Source organism: Zonotrichia albicollis, chromosome 2 (assembly GCF_047830755.1).
Source record: "Zonotrichia albicollis isolate bZonAlb1 chromosome 2, bZonAlb1.hap1, whole genome shotgun sequence".
In the NCBI taxonomy this organism is placed as follows: domain Eukaryota; kingdom Metazoa; phylum Chordata; class Aves; order Passeriformes; family Passerellidae; genus Zonotrichia; species Zonotrichia albicollis.
Genome location: NC_133820.1, coordinates 104,969,413 through 104,993,472, shown reverse-complemented (window position 1 = coordinate 104,993,472; position 24,060 = coordinate 104,969,413). Strand labels below are relative to the sequence as shown.

The window sequence follows — 24,060 nt, the reverse complement described above, 5'->3', positions numbered from 1 at the left end:
CAGAGATCAGAATTGGAGCGGGAATTTTCCTTGTCATATGAGGCTTCGCGCTCCATTAAGTTTTGTTTGTACTTTTTATTTTTGGTCAGCTGTTCGACAGAGAGCGTCGTTTTGAGGACGGCTCTGTTCTTTTTTTGGGGAGAACGCAGAAGGCGCATCGGGCAATGCGATGCCGCGGCCATTTGACAGCCCGCGGTGCCCCCGCTCGGCCCGGGCTGCTGGAGGGCTCGGCCGCGGCTGGTTCGGGGCTCGGAGCGGGGCACGGAGCGAGCGGGGTGTGCGGCTGGGCCCCTGTGTCCGATGGAGCATCCCCAGGCGGTGCAGCGAGCATGGGATTGAGCAGGGCAGGAGCTGCTCTGCTGCGCGGGGGAGGCTGAGCCGGCACAGCCGCTTCCTCCGGCTGCTCCCGCCGCGCCGAGGTGGGAGACGGGCGGCACGGCCCGGGAAAACGCGCACAGCTCTCCCTCCTGCTGGATGAGACCTGGTGCACGGCCGAAAGGAAACGGCATCCCCATTCCCTCTGGGGGATTGGGTACCGGCGTTGACATTAATTTGGTTATTAATTGGGTAGTACCAGAGCTGATGGCAGCAAAGATTAAGATCTTTGTACAAATACATCATACATCTGTATGATTCTCTTTTTAATGAGAGAGGTCTTTGGCTAAATGAGGCATTCTGAATTGTGATTTAGGAATAAATTAACCCTTTGTGATTCACAAGGCAGATGAAATGTTGTGTTGAGCACAAGCACTGAGGGTTTGGGCTGCCACATGTGGCAGCCATGTCACCAGCCTTGTCCCCATGATGAGCATGTGCCCCTAGGCTCGGGCAAAGGGAGATTTATGCTCACTTATCTCTCATTTCACTCATAAATATCAGGGCTAAGTATACTTCTCTCCTGTTGTGACAAGGTGTGACCTGAACATGATATTTCACGTGTTGCGAAGCAAGAAGAAAGGAAAGGTGTTTTGGACCCAGAGTTAATAACAAGTGACGATTTTTGTAGCCCAGTATATTTGCAAAGGTATATTCGCTGACTGGGAGCTGAATGTGGAGCCCAGACAGAGCTTGAGAACATCCCAGCAGCAGTGCAGACATTACTCCTAAGGTGGAAATTTCCAGGTGCTATTTGGCCCTGAGCAACCAATATTTTGGAAGTTCTTCTGGCAGGATGTTGTCACCCTGAAGCCTTGGTGAGGCTGTTTGGGTCTGCCTGGCTGACCCCAAAGGCTGTTCTGCCTTTGCTCACTGAAATCTGTTGGGAAGGTATTGTGGTTGCTGTGTGTAGCAGCAGCAGCAGGTCATCACAGGACAGGAAGCCAAATCTGCATTTCAATGTGCATATGCTCCCTTCCTTCAGCAAGAGTCCTCCCAGGGAGATCATTGTGCTTCTGGCAAGAATAATCCAGGATTATTCATGACAGGTGTGCCTGCCATGGCTGCGTGCTCGGGGAACGCTGGTGTGTGTATGAGCACTGCTGATGCTCCAGGGGGGAAGCACTGCAAGGACGAGAGCCTGGGGAAAAGTTATCCCAAACAAACTCATTGGAGTGCCTTTTCCCTGAATACATGCTGTTCCCATCAGAGATACTGTGAGTGAGCTTTGTAGGATTATTTGGTCCTGTTACAGACCTGTCATTGGCCGTGCTACTCCTACTGCCTTGTGAGAGCAGGGATGCAGGAATGCTTTGAAGGAGAATGCCCTTGCTTTTCCTGTCTGTGTACTGGCTCTGGAATTCTGGCAACTGGGATAAGAAATACGGTCTGCCGGTGCTCATTGAGGAAGCAGAGGATTTGTATCTATGTGCACTGCTTTTTTCCTTGAAAACCAGATTCTGTCAGTGCATAAAGATCTGGACTGAGTTAAATAAGGGTGTGCCAGATCCTGAGAAGAGGGGGCAATTAAGGAAACTGTTGGTGATTAAATTGTTTTTTGTGAGAACCTGTGGAAAAATAATGTAGTTCTGCTGCTCTTACTCTCATTAATGCCTTTTCCACAGTTTTTATATGCTTTCTTTCTATGCCTGTACATAATATGGATAAGGAAAACATTAGCCCTCAGGTGCGCTACTGCTACCCAGGCTATCCTCCAAACGCTGTGTGTGTGTATGGAGAAAAGGAAGCACTGTGGGGATGCCACCAGCACGCTCCCCTCTGGTTACACTGCATGCTAGTGGCTGGTGGCACCACACTGTTCAGCTGAAAATGTTTAAGGTTGTAATTCCAGCCTTAGAAAACTGGAAGTCTGGCTTTAAAATTGAAGTTTGAAGACTAGGTATGTATGTAAGGGTTTTCATACATACACACATATATATATTTATATATATTATATATAGTATGCATATATATTATTAAAATCTGGCTATGAATCACTGAGGGGAATTCAATATACATCTTCCTTAAATAAAAATTTAAATTATTTGTTATTCAGCGGCTGTGATTTGAAGAGCTGTAACTTTAAAACATTTGAAGCATGACAGGGCTTGCAAAAATACTGTGAGCTGGCATCAAGGAAGCAGTGTCTTGCACTTTGGCTGGCTGAGCTTTACTCCCTGATCCTCAGCCAGTGTGACACTTCTGCTCTCTCCCTCACTTTGCTGCCTAGAGCAAAGCCATTTTCTCTCCACATCTCTCAGTATGATGTGATTGCTGCCATTACCCACCACCAGAGTTATAGAACCATTGAATGGATTGAGTTGGAAGGGACCTTAAAGACCATCTAGTTCCAACAGCCCTGCCATGGGACACCTTCCACTGGACCAGGTTGCTCAAGACCCCATCCAGCCTGGCCTTGAACACTTCAGGAATGAGGCACCCATTACTCATCTGGGCAGCTGTTTCAGTGCCTCAGCACTGTAATTGTGGTGGGGGGTTGAGCAGGGGTGTCCAGCTTCACCTGCAGGAGGTTTCCTTGGTGCCACTCCTCATCATGGATCACTGACACCCCGTGGGCAGAGCCCCTGTCCCTTCTTGGTCAATGAAATACTGCTTGGGTCTAAGTGCATTTAATACAGGTCTCCATTTTCCTGCTCTGCAGTGAGTGCTATTGGATGATGTTGGCAGCTTGCCCAGAAGAGAATCCATCCCTTCTCTAGGGCTTTGGTAGTCTTATGGAATATTTTCATGCGGTGGGGGGAGGGGGAAAGCAGTAAAAATCATATACCCCCCACTGGTGCAGCTGTGCTGACAGAGAAGTGGTTTTGTTGGCTTTGTTAATGTCACTGGGGGAAGCGGTACTGTTAGACTGGCAGAGGAATTCCCTCTCTGGCATATGTTACATCCACACTGAGGAGCTTTGCCAGCATATCTAGCAGCAGAGCTCTCCCAGTGTAAACAAACCCTGAGTGATTGGACTCCCAAAGCCTGAGCTTGCGCTGCATCAGAACAGCGATGCTCCACAGCAAACACTGCAGGCTTTACGTGACAAGGGGGGCAAAACCCTTCCCCACCTGCCTTCCTTCACAGGGGAATCTCTTTGGCTCAGCTCCTGCCAAGCCCACACCTGGAGCTGCACTTCACCAGGCTTTTTTCACGTGCTGACTTCAGGGAAATACACATCTTCTTGTGGACACTTAACACTGGCACCCCTGGAGCTCTGCAGCCTGAGGCTGAGGATGCTGCTTGGGATTGGGGTCAGTTGCATGCTAGTTGATTTCCTCTTTTTCTTTGAAATAGCAACAAAATAAGCAAAACCACAGGAATTAGGAATATTAGTTCTTAGCTTTTAGGAAGGAAGGGAAAGCAGATTACAGCTGCAGCTGCAGCCAGGCTCTCTTATGTGTGTGTATCACATCCTTCAGGCACACTCCTGTCCATGTGCTCTGGTAGGACTCCTGCCTAGCTCAGGCCACAGCAGGGGACCTTCAAGGCTCCTAATAGCAGTTGCAAAGACAGCTTGTAAGTTTTATGTGCATGGCATTCTCATTTTCTTAATGCCATGTGCCAACCTATGTTTGCTGTCTGAAGTATAAAAATTAGATGGAAACTTGAGACAACAAAAGTACCATACGGACTACCCTGGTGCCCTTAGACTGCAGGGTTTGTATCTTAGGGCTGGGTTAAAACCTGCTTCATGGAAGTCAGTTATAGACTTCCACAAAATCACAGAATCAATCATGTTGGAAAAGACCTCTGAGATCACTGAGTCTTTGAGGGAACACCACCTTGTTAAGTTGACCTTGGCACTAAGTACCCCATCCAGTCTTTCCTTAAACACCCGTAGGGAAGGTGACTCCACCACCTCCCTGGGCAGCTCATTCCAATGTTTGATCACCCATTCTGTGAAGAAAAGCCTCCTAGTGTCCAACCTGAACCTTCCCTGATGCAACTTGAGTCTATGTACGTTGATGGGAATTTAGTCAGGGTCGAAGGGAAGTGGCAAAAGTACTTTACTTCTACTGCAAGGAAAAAGAAGTACTGTTTTCCTGAATATTATTTAATTCAGGTACACATCTGAAAAGATGAACTCAAACAGCTGAATCAGTTTTACAGAGTCATTTTTAGAGGGCAGATTAATGGAAAAAAGCAGCTCTAATTTTTGCATAAGGTCCCATTTATAAAGGCTGCCACAAGACCTGGCTGCCATTTTAACCAAACTACACATTTCATTTGCAAACTTAGCTGAACTTACATTTTGAGGGCTATCACACTAAAGAAATGAAGCAGCTAAAGCAGAACATTTGTGTGTTTGAATGTAGGTCACTGTTAATGATGGCTAGTCAGGCAGAGGAGCATTTCTGAACGTGTGCAGAGGAAAAAAATCAGAAAAGCTGGAGGAGTCTTCAGCCAGCTAAAAGTGCTCCTGGTTTCAGATAGCATAGCAAAGTGGAGGTTGAGGGAGCACAGAGTGGTGGCTGAGAAGTTGATGTGGCCTGTTGGGCAGTAAAGAAGAGATGGTGGGTTACGTTCGTGTGGCTAAATGTGGGATTGCATTTGCTGGTTTGGAAGGTGGTGGTGTGTGGTCTGAGGTGGGAGAGATGGAAAGATGGAATACAGGGACTGGTGTGGGGATGTAGGATGTAAAGCAGAGGAGTGTCAGATGTGGAGCTAGTCATGCTGGTGGCTTTGGAGTGAGGTGATGGGATCTAAGAGCTCCTTCTGTGGCTGTCACCAGTAGTGGTGTCCAAGGGCAAGAGGTTTGGGAACCTTTATGCTCTATTGTTAATAAAAAATGGACACTAACCGCTTTTCAGAGAGTTCTTCCAAATGACACTCAAAGGACTCTTGTAAGTCTAGGAGATGACTGGAGTTTGGGACACTAAGTAGATTCCTGCTTTTACCTTCTGCTGTGTCTTGGTGTCTGGGTATCCTTTTCAGCAAATAAGAATTTTAGGGCATATCATAAGGCACTTCCCTTCCTCTTTGTATTGTATGCAGAGTCTAGGTGAGTTGTGGAAAGGTAAAATTTCAGCACATAAAAAAATTTTAGTGCATGACCTGTAGGAGCTTCAGTCTTTTGCTGGATCTAGCTCTTACTATCTTTGTGTCTGTCTATCTGACTGCTTGCTGTGCTTTCAGAGCATGGGTTCCCTCAAGCCAAAATACAGGTGTGTAGTCCATGCTGGCTGCTGTGCAGGTTATTATTGAAAAGTTTGTGGGTTGCAGGTTTTTTTGTTTTTTTTTTATAGGATGGGAAAAGTCAGTGCTAAAGAGCTACAGCTACTGCAGAAACTGTATCATGCTAAGGTCTGGGTCTCTGTCATGACACCTGATTTTAAACAGAGCTGCACTTTGTTGAGAATCCTGATCTGTGTTTTTAGTTTAGCTATACCATCCTGCTAATGTGCCATCAGTAAGATGTGCAGTTCTTTAAGTGATTTGGCGCAAGTGCAGAGTGCTCCTTACTGGAGATGTGGAAGATGCGATCCTTAGAAGTGCAGCTGTGCCTCCTGCTGTCCTGGGAGTAGCAGGGGACTCCCATCTGCAGTCCTGTCAGCCCAGCTGCTCACTGACTGTGCAGGAAGTGCTGCAGCTGCCACTGGTCCCCAGCAGTGGATGCTTCCTCGAGAAGCAGAGGATGTCTTTCTGTGTAGCTGTGTAGCCACTCTTTCTTTTCCATCCCCACAATCCCCAGGGGATTTGTGCCTCGCAAATTTGTGCCTCACATTGGCAATTTGTGAGGGCCAGTGGTCTGGGACAGAGCAGGACACCCGAATGCTGAAGGGATGGGCCCTGCTGGGCATGGGTGCAGGTGCAGGCAGGAGGCAGCAGCTGGCAGGGAAGGAACCGGCAGAAGGTGTTGCACAGTTCATCTCCTGCAGCTTCACCACCCCGGCTGGTGTGGGAATGGCCAGGCTTCCTCCTCATCATGCTTTTAATCTCATTTTTGTCCCTGAACACAAACCCTGGCAACAAATCCCAACCTTTAGTGGTTGTGCAGGAGGTGTTTGCCCCATTGGAAGATGAGTTGCCCTTGACCAGTCAAAGGGGTTGGAAGCAAGGGAAACACAGCTGCTGTGGGACTGAATGTGATCAATAGGAGCCTTTTGTTAGCTTTGCTGCATTGTGCAATTATGGTATTTTTACTGATTAGATTGTGGTAATGCTCTGTGTGTACAAGGTGCTCTGAAACATGGAAAGAGAACTGTTCTGTGCTGCAAGGGAAATCTGATATAAAAGGGTCCAGGCAGGATGAAAAGGATTTCCCCCTATTTAAGGGCTCAGTCTTTGAACTTCAGGTTTGAGCAGCCATACACCTGAACAGGATGTTTTTAAGTGTCTGCTGAATGTGGCTACTAGTTTGCAGCTAGTTTACATTTTCTATTAGTTTCTGCTTTTTAGTTACTGAGATAGGCTTCTTATGTAGTAAACCCTGTTGTACTTATTATATGTTGTGCTAGATAAATGATTGATGTAACTTGCAGGTAGGAACTGTGTTCTTACTCACTCTACCTAGTAGATTCCAGTTTCTATATAAAGGCCTTGTACACTTCTCATTCTGTGACACAGTTTGTCAACTTGTTCAGCAGTGAATGCAAGTAAACAGCTGATTTCCCATACATATAGCTGAAGATGTCTACTACTTTTAATTAATGTCTCATGTTTACTTGAGAATCAAAGAACTGTGGGTTTTCTTGGTCATTTTTAAAATTTATTCATTATTATACACATTCCTTGCTTATTTTCTTCATATAATTTCCCTGTCCAAATGAACTAATAGTGGCCTTTTTCATTTTTTCTAAGACCATCCCGTCATACCTTTTCCTGATGCAGCCTCTCTGCATTGCCTTTTTTTATTCACTTGTTATGTTGTTTAAAACCATAGATTTAAACTGATCTAAAGGGATGTAACATTTAACTAGGTACCATCTATTTGCATTGCACATTATTCCCCACCTTTTCTGGACAGTGGGAAATGTACTCTGCTCCTTGATAGCTACAGTGCATCACATAAGTGTCCTCATTGAACTAGCTGTGGTTTCTAGCACTGCTCCCCAAGAGATTAAATCTTAATCAGAACCTGTCCCTGAACCACAAAGAAGTGGTTTAAACAGTGGCTGCTCTGCATATTACCTTCCTCTCATCTCTTTGGATTCCACTGTGGCACCCTGGTCCCTAATTAAGAATTTGTCATGCCCCTCTGGAATCCCTGTCTTTTCTAATTACTATTACCCTTTTTTATTTGTATTACCAGAGCACACAGAAGTTCCAGTTGGACACTGAGGCCTCTTTGTACTAAGAGCTGTGGATACATATAAGAAGCAGACAAACCCCATTAATGAACCAATGGTGTTGGTCTATGATAGGAAAAGGATGAAGCAAATATTAGAGAGGAAAATACATAACCTCTTTATTTCACTGGCCTTATGTACATGCAACCTACTTTTTATTAAGCTAAGCAATTTGGGAATATGACCCTACTTTTATTTATCCTTTGTCTCTGTACAGATTAGCTGTCTTTCAGGTGGACTAGGACTTACCTGCCTGTGGTCTGCTTGCATGATGTTCTGGTACATTTTGAATAGTCTGTGAGGCTATAAATGTGATCTGTATGAGAGGTCATGCTCCTGAGCTTCCTGTAGCTATAAAGGATATCATGTACCATATGTGTGATTTTATCACGGGCCTGGCCCACATAACTGCACTTCAACATTCTGTCACAGGGCTGGTTTTGTTCTTCAGGTCCCTTACTGTGCTTCTCAGCCGTCTGTAGGAGAAGGTTACCAAAATCACATTAAGATTTTCCAGGTAAATAATGGATTTTCTTCATTTTATGGGATCATTAATACTTTACACTTCTAGCAGAATGCAAATGCAAAGATATTTTTAAATTCTTTACCCATATGCTTCTGTCTTCTCTTGTATAAAAATGCTTGCAGCTACAGAGCTGAGAAAATGTACCCTGCTTCTTTTATCATTCCAAAGTCTTTTCCCTTGTTTTGAAGGAAGAAATGACATTTCTAAAGATTTACTGTAACTTATTTTATTGTTTTGAGGAAGATGATTTTTAACTGAAAACATGCATTAGAGTGCTGGTGGGGCTAAGGTCTCAGTGGTGTATTTGGCATGTATTTTAAGCTTCTAGACCTGATAGGGAACAATTTGCTGGGTTTGAGTTTTCTTTGCTTGTTGTTTCTTTAATCTTCATTTGAAAATTGTTGCCTTTCTCTAATCATGTCTCTCCTTACCCTCTCCCCTTTCTTCCCCATAACTCCCCCTTTTTGTTTTTTGGCCTCTTTTTTCCAGTTATTGTTCAGTCTTTTATGAATTATGTGCAGTCTCTTATGAGGTGGTAGTACATGTCTGGGTTTCTTAGAATTATGGACTTTAATCTGTTGGAGACTTTGGGACATCTTGTGTTAATGTGGATTACATTATGAGACAAGACATTTGCTTCTTTTAAGAGAAACCTGGATTTACTGTGATTTCTTGGGAGACATTATTTGTGTTTGAAGAGCAGAATAATGTTAAGGTTTCTCAGAATGAAAAGAGGCCTTGATGAACAAAGAAGAGAAAAAGGAAATGTTGGATACCAAAAAGAGACAATGAAGTAGCACGTGTAAAAGGAGATAAACCCCAGTTATTATGTTAATAGTTTAAGATAAAACAGTTATAAATTGTAATTATATCATTGTTGTGTAAATATTAAGAACAAATAGGAGAGAGCATACTAGAAGCATCAACATGGCAAAAATTCCCAGCATTTTATTCTAACAAGGGATGTTGGCATGATAGCTTTAGATTTCTTACTAGAATTAAGAAATAAATTAATAGAGTAATCAAAAAGTGTTTCAAGGAAGAGACATGAAGGTCATGGTGTTTTCAGGAGGGCTCTCTCACCTCTTGTGTCCTTCAAACTTAGTGAATTTATCTTTTGGCCTGTAGTCCTTCCATAGGGCTTCTTTAGGATTCCCTTTATGTTTAAGTGTAGTAAAGAGTTATTAAGCCACAGTGATTTATCATAGTACCAAACAATTTGAGGAGTTTGGAGGGTGTGTGTATGTGTCCTTTCCTTGAGGAAAGGAAGATTTTTCAACTCATATCATTATCAAATTCCTTGTATTACAGACTAGTGGCTTTCATTTAAGACTCACCTGAATTTTGTTTAGATAGTGACTTGTGTTTTAAATTTGTTTGTGCCAGGCTCACCCTGTCATGCTGTCACTTTTTTGTGATATCAAAAATTACCTCTGTGGTAATAATTCTGTATCAAAAAGTGCCTCTGTGGGTCAGAGGTATCTTTGTGGGAAGGCACTGCCTTGGTTTCAGCTTGACAGAATGTTTGGAGTCAACCTTATGTGAAGTTCCCAGTGCTATGCAGGTGGATTGTGCTGTGAGTTTATGTAACCTTGGCACACATGCGTGTAACAAAACCTCCTGTGAGTGTAAGGCATGACCAAAGGCTGTGACACCGTGTGTTGCAACACCTCTGTTTCCAGCGGCTTGCCAGTGCACTTCTGTGCAGGCTTTCCCCTTCTGACAGAGCCAGGTGTCCAGTTTGGGCAATGATTTGTTTGCTAAACTACTTGACAGAAATCAATGAATGTATTGTGAAACGACGCTTATGTGCACGCAGAATTTAGTCAAGCTGCGGTAGGTTAAGCCACGTCCCTGAAGCTCTTGGGGCAGGCTGCTTTTCCGTAGAAGGGCTACACTTTGCTTTTGGGGTCTGCAGAGGTTGAGCTGAAGGCACCGTGAGTGCGGCTGCAGAGAGCAGAGGGCTGCCTTGACAAAGACTGTCTTAGATTCAGTCAAGGGTTTCCTCTGTGTGAAGATGTTTTTCCTCCGGGGTGAGAAGGGGCTGTTTAATAAACCACAAATAAAGGTTGTTAACATCAGACCCTGGAATTGGTAGATTATTAACTCCGGGCGCTGGTATTTCCCGCGGAGGTCTTCGGAGCATTTCTCATATATTTCCCTTTAGCAAACCGATACCCAAGGGCGGACCGGAGCCACAACGAGGGCACCGACAAGCCCCAGGGGCGGCACCGGCCACCCGCGGCGGGCGCGTTGTGCCCCGGGCGCGGCCACTGCCTGTCCCGAGCAGGGGCTGTCCCCGGCTGCCCGCTGGGCGCTCGCCCTGCAGCCAAACCCGCCACAGCACCGGGGTCTGTGCAGCAGCAGTTTGAAAAATTCAGGAGCACGGCGCGGCGAGGCCCAGGGCCGCTCCCGCCCGCAGCCGGGGCGGGGCTGGGCTGGGCTGGGCAGGGCCGAGTGGGGCTGGGCAGGGCCGAACGGAGCCGCGCCTCCCTCATCCCTCCCTTCCTCCCTCCGCCCGCCCCGCCGGGGCAGAGCCACCCGCGACCGCGCCTGGCCGGGGCACCCCTGCCCGCGCTCCTGCCCGCCGCCCCCCGCCCTCGCACGCCATTTCCTGTGCTCCGTGTTTACTTCCCGGTTCACAGCCTCCAGTGGGAGCGATCGGCGCCGCTGCCTGCGGAGGGAGCGGGAGGTGAGGGGAGCGGCGGGTGGGGGACGCCGCTCCGGTGCGGCGCGGTCCCGTCTCCTCCCCGCGCTGAGCCGCCCGCCTCTTCTCTTGCAGGTGTACCCGGAGCCGCGGACGGAGGGCGAGTGCCTGAGCAACATCCGCGAGTTCCTGCGGGGCTGCGGTGCTTCCCTGCGCCTGGAGGTGAGTCGGGGCTGGGGGCGCCCGGCTCGTTCCCGGGGGCGGGGAGTTTCCAGCCCTTCTTTTGTGCCCGGGGACGCGGCTGACAAGATGGTGGCGGCCGCCCCTCCCCTGGCTGCGGGCCCGGGGGGCTGCGGGGAAGCCGGGGCTGTCGGGGCGCTGCCTAATGCGGCGCGGTGGCGGCCGCGCCCCGGCAGGGACCGCGTGGATGGAACGCTCGGGGAAGGGAAGGGGCGCCCGTGGAAGGGAAGGGAAAGGGAAGGGCTGCCCATGGAAGGGCCGCGCCGCTGCTCGGGCAGGGCGCGCCCCGTCCCTGTGTCACTGCAGCCACGAGTGCCGGGGCCGGGGTTTGCCTGGCCCCGGGGCGCCTGAAACCACTGCTGCTCCGTCCGAGTGAATTCTCGGTACGTGTACGTTGTGTCCGCTTTATTCGTGGAATCGCTTTGGAAGCACAGCGGTCGGCTTGGAGAAATTAAGTTGCCTACAACCGAGCGAAATGCTAATTGAAGAAAATGGCAGGTGCTGTTTTTTCTATTTAAATTTGCGTTACATAAAAGCCCTGCAAACTGCCATCTTTTCTGAACGTGTGTTAGCAGGGTTGCAAATTAGGTTCTCGAATATTGCTGGTATATTTAGCTATAGCAAGTACATACTGCTGTCGAGTTTACTTGATGTTGGCGTGTGGGAAGAAACTGATGAGATTAAAAACAGGTTTCAGCTTCTCTGCGTTGGGAAGTGAGAGGTATTGTCATTTCAGTTCTTGGAGACATTCTTTTTGGGTGGAAAAATTGGTTTCTTGTGCTTCTGGACTTAAATTAATGTAGTCTTGCCTTAATTAATTTGTAGGGTCTTATGGTACCTCTGGTCTTGCCTGTGATTTTGCCAGGCAGTAACTGAATGTCATTAAAAAAAGACTCTGATTGCTTTCCTGAGGCCTCTAAACAGTGAAGTATCATTAGTGAAATAAATGATACTTGCAGGACTTGCCCTTTATCTTAGGTTCCCTCATGGATAAAGATGGAAGTTAAGACTGCTTTTAGCACTCCTCTTGTAAGCCCTTCCATTTTTACCTTCCTTCCCTTCTCCCTGCCAAATACATAGAAAATCCCTTAGGATTTCTTGGGAGTAAAACCAAATTAAGTTCTGAAATACTCAGAAACCAGGTTTTGGGGTTAACAGTGCATTATGTCAAGCATTCTTTTTGCTTTGGAGCAGTTGTCACGCCCATTTGTCTTTTCTAGGGCCACATTGAGCTTTTCATGCTTTGAACGTTCATGAGTGTGAGCAGATCTGAACTTCAGGTGGTAGATATTCATGAACTGGGGAGGAGGTACTTCTGATCTCAATGCAGAAATAAATTGAGTGTTGTAAATGTTAAAGAGGGGGAAAATGACATTAATATAGTCTCCTCCCCTTTACTAATTTCCTTTTTCAGGTCTCTCACGAAGCTTGAAGCCATTGCAATTGTGACAGGCTGGGAATAGTCAGAGTGTTGCAGTTTTGTCTCTTCTAGTTGCAAAAAGCTTTTGTCAGCTCTTTTCCTTGGGGTGCCGAGAAAATGAAGAAAAATGATTGAAAGAAAAGATAATTTTGCTGAGAGGCTGAGTATCTTTGGGAATAGTCAAATTGTTAACCTGGCCTCAGGGGCTTCTCAGCAAGAGTGCCGGAAACACCTTTCTTAGTGGAGGGAACTGGCAGCAGTGGCTTCCAGCTCAGCATGTTGGAACAGGAATTACTCCCAAGCTACCAGAGAGTTCAGAAGCTGGCAAGAAGGGGCACAAATGCTTGGGCTTGTGGAGCTCTTGTGTGTGTATTTATGGTTTGTACGTTGTCTGTTCCCTGTTGTTTTCTCATTTATTTTTCCAAGCCCCTAACTGTGGCCAAAGACGAGAGCAATGGCAGCCTGGATTCACCCAGGGAGCAGCTGGCAGGGCCTCCTGGCCATCCGCTACTCCTGGGCTCTTTCCCCTCCCTCTGTTAACTAGGTGTGAGTCAGCCCTGAAGAATCTGAGCTTCCTCACCGTGGGAACTGGGGAGATGCCACAGCTCCCTGTGCAGGGTCTGTGTAATGCTTCCTGAGCCTCAGCCAGGGGGTAGGGATTGCGTCGAGCACGGAGTGTGAGGAGCATCTCTGCAACCGCTTTAGGGGATATTGTCAGAGAGGGCAGATGAGCTAACAAGGAGTTAGTGGTGAGTACAAATATTTGACAAAGGGTTAGATGTGTATCTAGTATGTTAAACAATAAAAAAAATTGGACAGTATGGGTATCAGAGGAAGCTCTAGGGTGGTGTGGGGAGATGTGACATTATTCTGTGCACTAATGTAGTACTTTTCCTAATAAGTATTCCACAATGTGGAGATTTTTGTGACTTATAAGGGTTGTGCTTGAGCCTCACATTGAATGTGAATTATATGTAGTTGGATCAGATGATTTCTCTGTGTGTGATTTTGTGAGCCTGCTGAAAGGGTGGTAGTGGTTCGGTTAGCCCACGATCAGCATTGCACAAGCACTTTTTGCTCCCAGATCTGAACTCATCTTGGAAGCAGTGGTGGTGTGTTTTTATGAAGCCATGTCAGAATTCCTTTCCTTGCTGGAGCTCTGTAAGTCTCCAGTTTAGGGGAGACTTACAGAGCTTGATAAACAGAATTTGATAAACTGCTGTGGTTAATGGAAAGCTGCACAGCAGTAGATGGCTTCTTAGAGATGCTTTCATCTGCAGATCCCTTTTTTAGGGGATGTGATAACTTTGGTTGCTTTCCTACATGTAAAATAACGGGCAGAGATGAGAAAATCTGTTGGTTTGGAAAAGTGCTGGTGTCTAAAAGTTGTTCTTGTTTTCTTCCTCTTGCTTCCCAGTAAGTTTGGGTTGTTAGAAAGATAATAAAACATTCAGAAAGGGTATTTCAAATTCTAATGAGGAGGGTTGCTGTTCCTCAGAGGAAACCAATGGCTCCCTTCCCACACCCCTCAGTATTTTTTGATATTTAAGTTTTCCATAGAAAAGAGAATACTTAATTTGGAGCTTGCAGCAATCTTTGTACAGCAAAGCATAATTCCAGAAATAACCAGAGGAATGTGCTGCAAGTATTGGGTTTTAAAAATTATTTTTAACACAGTTTTCTTGTATGCGGATACAAGGAACTGAGACCCATTAATGAAAAAATGTTCCTAAGACCTCCACCAGGGACTGAATTTCCATATTTTTTCCCTTCTGAAAGCCATTAGTACATCCTTAGAATAATTGTGGTGTTGAGTAGTTTATTCTACTTTGAGCCTTCAGTGCTGTTGCTGAATGTCTGTATAGATGGAGAGGACTGTAGAACAGCCACCTGTGTTGTCAGTTCACATCTTACTGTGCACCTTTTCCTTAGGCAAATGGGATATTTGCTAGCTACTGTTCTTGCTATTTTTGCTTTAAAGGCTGTTTTCTCACCCAGTTTTCTCTTTGGGTGGGAAGACATTTAACTGTACTCCTTTCTGAGGAGCATGACCTGCTTTTCCAAACAGGGTCCTACATACTTATTGTACCTGAGGGGCTCAGTTCTAGAAGAATGTGGTGGATATGTATAGGTAAGAAGGAATTCACTGCAGGTATATCTTTCACAGAAATCTTGCAAAGGAGAGAAAAATGAAAAAGTGATGGCTTATTTCTACCTGAGCCCTAGCAAGTTTTGCCATTGTGATTATCTTGTACCTGTGTCATGTTACTCTAGTTTTGTTTTCTTTCAAAGGAGCTTGAGCTTCCTGAATATAATGCTGTCTTTTCTTGTTCTATGACCAGAGCTGTTTGACAGCTTGCATTTGCCCTGGAGAAATCACTGTATAGTTCAACAGCAGTGAAGTTTGTTGGGGGAGCAGTTGAATGTAGAATAATAAACAAAAATAGGTTAATGGAAAACCATGTTAGTATCTGCTGTTTAAAGGGCAGAATGTTTGACATATCCTGTGAACAATGCCACAGTCTGTGTGATCAAATTCCGTAAGTAGCATCTTGCAGGGGTTTTTTGCTGGCTTTCATAAAATAAAAGATTAATGCTTGCTTATCTGAATGTTAACAGGTTTCTTAGCTCAAAAATACTTTGTATTTCTGACTTTTATACTGATGGATGAGATAGCAACTGCTCAATGGAAAAAGGCAAGCCATGGATCTGAGAACCCTTTCTCTACCTGCTAAGAGACCTGCTTGCCTCTAGGATTCAAGGATGGTCATTTTATTACAGAGGCAGCAATGCCAAGCCCAGGAGTTTATTTCTATAATAAACTGACCAAAGAAGAAATGAAGCAAACCTGGCAGTCTTACACAGTGTGAGATCCTGTGCTTGTGTATTATAAAATCTCTTGAACAAGAGGGATTTGCCCTTAAGGTTCAGAACACTGCATGCAAATTTGTAAAATAAAATTCATAGCACTCAAGATTTAATCAAGATACACAAATGCCTTTAAATGGCTATAATGGAGCTCCAGCCTTGGGGAAAAGTTTGTGATGGGTGCCAGTGTCACTCTGTTAGAGCAGGTAATTCAGGGGAGCAAGGGAACCTGTCTGTCTGCTTCCCTCACACCCACACCTAACACAGCAGTTCATCTGTTAGGTGATGCTTCGCTCCCCTGAGCCTTGCCCACTTCTTTAGATCATTATGGCTACAATCCTACTGCCAGTGTGGGCTTGGAAAGGTATTCTGCCAGCTGACTTTCAAAGACCTATTTGTATAAGGAAGGTGTAGAGCTGTGCTGCTAATGTGCATGGACTTGGCTGACATTCACTTGCCAATGAATTTCGAGTAAATAGGTTTCTAGCACTGAAGACCTTCATGCCACTCTTAGGATGATGATACAGAAATTAAATCATCTACGTATCCTTTCAGCCCTTGTTCAGACTGTGATCTTTATTTTGTCAAGAACAATATTCCTTAGATTTGCTCCTGGGTTTATTCCAACATAATGAATTTCTATCCCAGAAGGTGTGCTGCCAAGTGCCTTCATGATTCTTAAATGTCATAAATATTTTCCAGAATTTCAATATTTTAAAGTTACCATTCTTTGCTTATGGACTGCACATTGTGAAGTTTTATTTCGAGGCAGAGATTTTATTGGTATATTTTTCAAAGGGGAAAAGTTGTACCTTTTAATTAAGATGTGTCTACTGTATTCCTTCCCCCCAACTCCCACTCTGATTTCTACTTGTTCACTAAACTATTCTGAATATATTTTAGATATCACTTACAGCAAAGTGCCATGTGTCTCTGCAACTTGTCTTGTACGTACAGACCTCTGACATGTGACTATTTCTCTCTCTCTCTCACACCCTTAGTTTCTATCCTTTTTCTCATGTGTAAATATGTGTTTTTAAGACAGGGAGATGCTGTTGCATTATTTTCATAAGCGTGGCTTCTTGTGATACAGAGAATTTTTATGATGGACAGAGTGGCAGGCCTAAGACTGAGACTGTGTTTTGTGTATTTATCAATCCTTTGTACTCCTATGGAAGAGAAGTCTTTGAATACTACTTTAAGGGTGCCTTACAGATAGAATGGTGGAAAAACAGTATTTTTTTTTCCCTGATATTAGCCCAGTTCCTCATCTTGTATACCATTTGTGCATAATGTCATGCTAGCTGAGACAGTGACACAGAGGCAGGAACATATGGCATTGGACAGGGAGGAATGGTAGTATCAGAAACTGTTTTACTTAGTAAAACCCAGTCTGAAACACAAATGTGCATGGTAGCTTTTCAAATCCTTACATGATTCCCTTTTCACTTAAACCTTCCTGCTCCTTCTGTGAGAATTAATCTTGTGTGAGCTTGTTGCATCAGCAGTAGCATGATATTGCGCTATCACCTGCTGAATAAAGTGTGTCCAGTGGCTTTCACTAAAGAGAAGAATGAAGCTCCTTATTGGGGTACAGGTTCAAAAGCACCTGATACACGATAATTTGAAAAGACTTAGAAGAAAGCTATCAAGTAACAAAAGTGGATACTTAGAGGAAAGCTATCAAGTAACAAAAGTAGATTACAAGAGTGTCTTTGTAATGAATAATGTAACAAATAGTGCTAGTATTTTTTTTAATGTGCTAGTATGTTTGTTTTGTTGGGTTTTTTTGGGTTTTTTTTTGCTGCTTGAGGTCTCTGTTCAGTATTTTCAAGGTAAAAAAATAATTTTAAAATTTTGAATTAGACCATGAATATTTTAATTCCTCCAGTTCTTTTGTATTGCATGATTTGTGGTACTGTGAACACAAACCTATAAGACAGTGTGCATATAGAGATTGGCACAATGGATCTATCATGGGTGCAGATTCCTTTCTTTGCTGCATGAAGCAAATTTGAGGGAGAGTCTAACGTGTCAGAATACATCAAAAATATTTCAGTCATGTCTTGGTGGTCAGCATGTACAAGGCAAGTTGCAGTGACACAGTAAACATTAAGTAGTCCTCCTAGTTTAGGCTGAGATTGAGTTAATTTTATTCCTAGAAGCTGGTATAGTGCTGAATTTTGGATTTAGAATGAGAATAATGTTAGTAACTCACTGTTTTGTTGTTTCTGAGCAGTGCTTACAGTAAAGCAAGGACTGTTTAGATTTTTGTGCTGTCCTGCCAGGGAGGAGATTGGTGGACAGGAGGTTGGAAGGGGACCCAGCCAGGACAGCTGATGCCAGCTGACCAGAGGGACATCCCACACCGTGTGGTGTCATGCTCAGCCTCAGACTGGGAGGGGGTGCCTGGGGGGTGTCCACCTGCTGTTCCTGACCTCTGGCTGGGTCCTGGTCAACAGGTGCTTGTGCATCACATCTTTTCTATAGTCCCTTATCATTGTTATTCTCTCTTCCTTTTCTGCCATATTAAACTGCTTTTATCTCAACCTATGAATTCAACCTTTCTTTCCAATTCTGTCCCATTTGTTGGGGGGTGGGCTGGGGATGAGTGAGTGAATGGCTCAGTGCTGTTCAGCTGCCTGCCCGGCCAAACCACAGCACAGAGAGATCTGTTCAGAGCAGTTTTGCAAATGAGTTGCTCTGTGATTTAGGAGAGGCTTCTGTGTAACTGCTTCATTTGTGGTGTTTCATTTTATTCTCAAGATCCAAAGAATCTTCATCTAGCAATTAAAATGTATTGCACTATTAATAGAGAATGCACAGAAGACTTCAGTGTTATGCTCAAATATAGCACACTGTTTTCACAAGAGGATTTGATTGCTTCTTTGATAGGAGTTAATCATCTGAGGGAAGGTGTGGTAACTAGGAAAGTTGGGAGGAAAGGGTGGGTAGAGAGAGTTGGAGGGTTTTGAGCAGAACTTCAGAGTCCTTAAGGCTTAAAAAGGGAGAAGAGTGTGCTTCGTGATTTACAGGCTGTTCTCCTGACGTGTCAGAGGAGTTCTTGCTCTCTGATTTCTTTAGCTCTGTTGTGCCCTCCTTTGTTGTGAAGCACAGTGAGGAGGGGCTCATCTGCTGGTTTTCTGAAGGGTGGGAGCTGTGGGAAGGGGGGCCCTTCTGATTAGCCCTGAGCAGGGAGCAAGCAGTGCAGAGGTGGTGGGGATGCTGGGTGTGAAGGCAGCTCTTGGGAGGAGAGCAGGTGAGCTGCTCTGTCCCTCTCAGCAAGGGAACAGCAGGGACAGTAGGAGATGGCATTGGGACAGTGTGGCACCTGCTGTGCTCAGCAGAGAAGTGCATTTCAGAAGTCAGGTCTTGTTCCTGTCAGGACCTGCCTGCCTTTTTACTTCCCAGAGATGGCTATGGGCTTGTTAGTTGCTGTTGTGGTTTTTATGAGTGCCTTGTGAAGTCGGACTTAGGAGGTCTCAGACTCTCTCCCTACACATACACTTTTTGTCTTGAATAGTTTTGAGGAGATTTTTTTAGATGGCAAGCATACTAAAAATAGAAATGTAGATAAATCTTGCACTGTACAACTACAATTGTGTATACTGATCACAGTTCCATTGTTATTAGGTGTCAGATTATTTCCCAAGCATGTGTGTGACAGAGGAAAACGAAAAAGAATACAAAATATGTTATAGTTGGTGGTATATTGTGTGAAGAAAACTTGGGCACCTGCAGACCTTAATGACATAAAATGTTTTCTTAATGTATGCACTTGGACTAAGAAGGTCCTCAGAGCTGAAGTGCATCCTGCAGTGTGTGAGATAACAGTGCTCAGTTTTCCAGGTTCCTGAAGAGTCTTTCTCCTCTTGTGACAATGACTGTATTGCATCATTTTGGCAAGTGAGGAATTCTGGCAGAGCAGTTGCTTTGAACCTTACCTCAGATGAGGACTGTGCAGAGGAGAGTCCATCCTGCTGCTTTTGTTTGTTGTCATCTCGCCAGAATCTTTTGATTTTTCTTTGAACTTAAGAGTTGCCATAAATCACTTCAGTTATCTGTAAATTGTGGAGTAGCAAATCTAGGTGTTTTGTGAGTTGCTCTGATTTCTTAAGTGCTTCCAGCTTTGCAACTGTTCCTGACTTCTGCTTGCATGTAGATATTCTGGCATTTGTGGGAAAGGTGATATGCATTCTGCAGTGGAGAGTAGTTTTCACAGGCTTGATTTTGAAAGATGGTGTTGAGGAGAGGGGAAAAGCACCTTGCTCTAATTAAAAGGAAAAGAAATATTAGAATATGGTGATTTCTCCATTTCCTTAAGGGGAGCTATCTTATTGTGCTCAGCTGAATACCCAAATGGCTCCAGCACTTGCATGTTTCAGCTTGAGCCCTCTATTTCTCTCTAGTTAGCTGTGTTTAGATGTTTCTTCAGATACTGGGCTGGTCCTGTCGGTATTACTGAGAGCTGCAGTTTGTTTAGATCCTGTTACTGAGAGCAGCATGGTTTTTTGACACTTCTAGCTTTTCCCAGGTCTTTTTGTTTTTCAGGAAATACTGAAAAACTCCAGGTCATGGGGAAAATTGTAGTGCTGAAAACTTCACACTCTTTTTACTGAAAAAAAGCTGCCTTGAGTTGTGTGCCTCTTACTCTTCCTCTGGGATTAAGCCAGCAGGATCCAGCTGGCTGGGTAACCTGGGGGCAGGTGAGGAGGGAGATTGAGCTGTGTGGGAAATGATGTGGTGTTTTCAGTAGGTGGCAGTCCTTCTCTGAGTCAGTCCAGGGCCAGTGGCGAGCCTGGTGACAGGCAGACGCAGGCCCAGAGGGGAAAAAGAGGGAGCAAAGTTTTTCTGTCAGGGCCATCCTGTGGGCCAAGTGTAGATGCACGGGCCTCAGCACTGGTGCCTTGCAAAGAAGAGGGGTTTTCCTTTTGGTGCAGGGCTTCTGCCTGAGGGCTGTCTGGAGGTGGCTCTGCCCTGCTGGCAGCTTTGCTGGCAGCCTGTGTGTGTCTTTACTTTTGGGGCCAACAGGGAGAGGGTGAAGCATTCTTGGGGTACCCTTTGTTTTCTGCAGCCCTGGGCTGGAGGTTCATGTTTAGCAGATGAAACCCTGATTAATTCTTTTTTCCAAACTTCAGCTGAAGTCATAGACTTCTTCCAGTTTTTTGACTGTTGTTGGCCACACTTCTTTGAATGGAGTATTTAGAAACTGTTAAATAGCAGTTGCTTTTGAGTCCAGTTTACAAATAAAACGTTAAATACTGAGCCAAGCTCCTTTGATACAAATCCTCAATGCTGCTTGCTTCAGCAGCCCTATAAAAGGTAGTGGTGCAGCTGCCTTAGGCTGTGAAATGATAAAGGAAAAACTATAGGTGAGGGAACCCAAAAACAAATACATGCTATTACTAGCTGATATAAGGGCATCTTCACATATCCTCTCCTGCTGCTGCTGAGTGATTTTTTTAATATCTAGATTTAAAAAAAATATTCCCATGCTCTCCACTCTTATTTTCTATCCCCTACCATAACATGTTTTTCTTGAGGAGGATGGAAGACTTACAGAGAGAGGCCTAGTGGTGTTTAGTGAGAATATGGTGATAATGTGCTTAATAATTTTTGCCAGATATATTCTTGTTAAATAACTTGCAGAATTCCTGCCTGATCAAGTCTTCACCATGTGATGTCCACTCTTGCTTCACAGCAATCCCTAGGCTGTTTTGCATGATGTTTTTAGGAGACTGTCGACTGGAAGTGTCAGCAAAAGCAGTTCTCTTAGGCAAGTACTGCTGAAAACTGAACCACTGCCCTAGCTTTAATTACATTATCTCTTGTTTCCTCCCCCTCCCCCCTTCTTTACGTTCCCCTCTGAAAAATTTCATGAATGGGAACTCTGGATATCTGTTTTCTTGTTGCCCACCTGCCTGGCAGTGACTGAGCATGGCAGAGGAGGGCACACTGCTTTAGATCAATGTGAGCTGCAATGGAAGCACTCCAGCAAGGTATCAGTCAGTTCCATGTTTTACTTTCCTGACCGAGTTGTAAACTCTGACAGCAAGTGTGTATTATCTGTATTACTTTTACGTCATCTAGATGAGTTTACATTGTGTTTCATGATTATTTCTAAAGAAATTGGAGTAGAAATACATTTTGCTTTGTTTACAGATGATCTGAGAGATTCTCAGTAAATTGTTCATTGCTTCCCTGCCAATATGTGTATCAGATTTTTCTTCCAGTTGTAACTGACCCTCAGAACTGAATTGGTTGAGTGGTTGACACAGAGGACTCAGTGGAGAATGGAGGAGTCTGGGATATCCTCTTTTGTCAGCAAATCAAAAGATAGATATCAAATAAATAGGCCTTTACATACTTTTTAACTGGAGCAGCCTATTCTTCAAGAGTTTTGAGGTTCATTCAGTCAATACAAAGCAAAGAGAGTGGGAGAGGGAGTGGAATTTATCACACCCCTTCCACGTGTTCACTTACTTAATGAATAGAAATGAAGTAAGAAAAAGACAGTTCTGAATTCTTAAGTCTCTTAGCAGAAAGTGCCTGGAAGCACTTGGTTTTAAATCATCAGGCACAAATATTCCTACTTGTTAAATTAACTGGCTTTCTGTTCAAAATACATTGAAATGCCCTTTTTTTTTCCCATGTTCTATATGTTTATTAGCTTCATAGAGTGTCCTCAATGTACATTTTAGGTAATTACCATGTTTTGTCTAAAAGCAAGCCTCTGCAGAAATCATGGCATAGTTCATCATAGTCTTTGTTGCTAAAGCATTTAAATCATGTATGTTAAAGCATTTAAGTGTGTGGAGATAGGGTAATCGCTCACTTTTTTTTCTCTAAAGATTGATGCCAAAGGTTTAGGAAAGTGTTTGAATTACAAACATGGAACAGGATGTAAATCTATACTAATCTAATCATTATTTGAATAGGCCATTTAAATCCATCCACCCTGTGGGCTTGTGAGCAGCATAAAGTAAATTACAAGAAAATGTATTTTCACACCCTTTGCCCTAGGCTAGTTCTTCATCCTGGTGTCACATGAACATTTTGCAAAAGATAAATTTCATGGATAAATGCAGCTAAAGTTATTTTCTGTACTTGGCAGTAAAACTGAAAGAGAATTCTTCATTGTTAAAATACAAAGTTTTTAGTAATTACCTGACTTTGATATTATAAACTGCTGATAGTTAAATTGACCACATCTATGTATTATTTATGGCCTAAGTTAATTAGTTGCCTTGGAGGGCTCAGCAGTTTTGAGAATGCCAGTCAGCTAGTTGTTTCCTGCCTGTACTTGCTTATTAAGATGGCTTATCTCTTAATTTTTTTTTTTGTTAATATTTCTTGCTAGAGGTATTTCAAATGTCACTATAGCATTCAAAACTAAGGGAATTAATGTCATTTTATTTATAGCTGTTTTCAGCAAATGCAGAAGAATATACATGTGCCTTTAGAGCACTCAAAACAATCTCAGGTCTTGGGAAAGTACACTTGGAGGCGGAAGTGAGAGACTGTTGTAACTTAGAATGCTGCAGTTCGTTGTTTTCAATTGACACACTCAAAACACTGTAATTTGGTGTGGTTTTGCACAGGTGTAAACAAATCTTTTGTATTATTTCAGTTTAAAATAGCTAAGTGGAATACTTATCTTGTATTTTAAAAGCATTGTAAGACTGGAACAACTCTAGGCTTAATTTTTGCACACCACACCACCCTCAATTCAATTTTTGATAGGGATGTTACTTAAGAAATTGCTATGCCACACCCAAAAAGTGTTATTGGGCCCTCTCTATATGTGCATTTTGCTAAACAGGTAATTGCTCAGTTTTTTCTAGGAACCTTGCCTGGTTCCAGCTGCAAAGCTGTTCATTGCTCTTCCTTTATTCATTGGATGGTCTCAGACTTGGATTTAAGTGTGAGTTTGGAGGCAGAATTAGTAGGTGCTGTATGAATGTAGTGCTTTCCACAGTACTTTTTATTTGGTTTGGTTTCTGAAGGAGTGGTATTACCTTGTTTCGTGGTGTTTGAGCTGCAGCCTTGGGTGTCTCTGGTTTGCCACAGCTCCTCTGGGCCTCAGCTGGAGCTGTGAATGCAGAGCAGGCTGAGGCCAGGCTGTGCTCCTAGGGTTGATAAACCTTTGTGGCAGCAGAGCAGCAGTGACACCATTTACCTATTTCTTACCTATGCCATCATTTACCTATTTCTTGCCCATCCATTGTCTGGCATGGATGCTTGGCAGGCTCCAAGGTGAGATGGTGCAGGAAGTCAGCTGGTAGAAATAACCCTGCTAACCTGCTTGCTTTCCTACCAAACTCACCTTGTGGAGGTCAAGAGGGAGCTGGGGCTGGCACAAAATGTGAGGATAGATTATTGTGCAGTGAATATGTAGATCATCTTTAGGTGATCCTAGACTTGAAAAAAAGTAGGGAGAAAGAAAGTTCTCTGTGGCAGCTTGGTGATGTGTGGGAGATGTGTGTCTCTGTGACTCCATCTCAGCCTCTGCACCTGAGCTGTCAGCTTATCTGCCAGTGGTGGTGAGCTCAGGTTTCTGCTTTGTGTTGAGCTGGCATGTTCTCAACTGCTGTGTTTTCTAAGTGTTGATAGCAGAGGGATGATATGACTTGGCTTCTACACCAAGTTCTTAGTAACTGTTTGTTTCTCCTCTCCCATTCTCTCTTTC

At 44.2% G+C, this 24,060-nt stretch overlaps 1 protein-coding gene across 5 annotated transcripts in view; it reads left to right on the top strand.

Annotated features, from left to right (window-relative positions):
- ARHGEF7 (Rho guanine nucleotide exchange factor 7) overlaps nt 1-24,060 on the top strand; it is a 116,413-nt gene that overhangs the window by 4,280 nt on the left and 88,073 nt on the right. For 3 of the 5 annotated variants that reach the window (XM_074535952.1, XM_074535949.1, XM_074535950.1), the window contains exon 2: nt 10,979-11,065. Coding sequence is in view for 2 of the 5 variants with exons in the window: in XM_074535949.1 (XP_074392050.1) it covers nt 10,979-11,065 (87 nt within the window). In the remaining 3 variants the exon portion in view is untranslated. Of the gene's footprint in view, nt 1-10,682; nt 10,889-10,978; nt 11,066-24,060 lie in introns of those variants that run through there. The other 2 variants (XM_005488010.4, XM_014267703.3) reach the window with 1 other exon arrangement.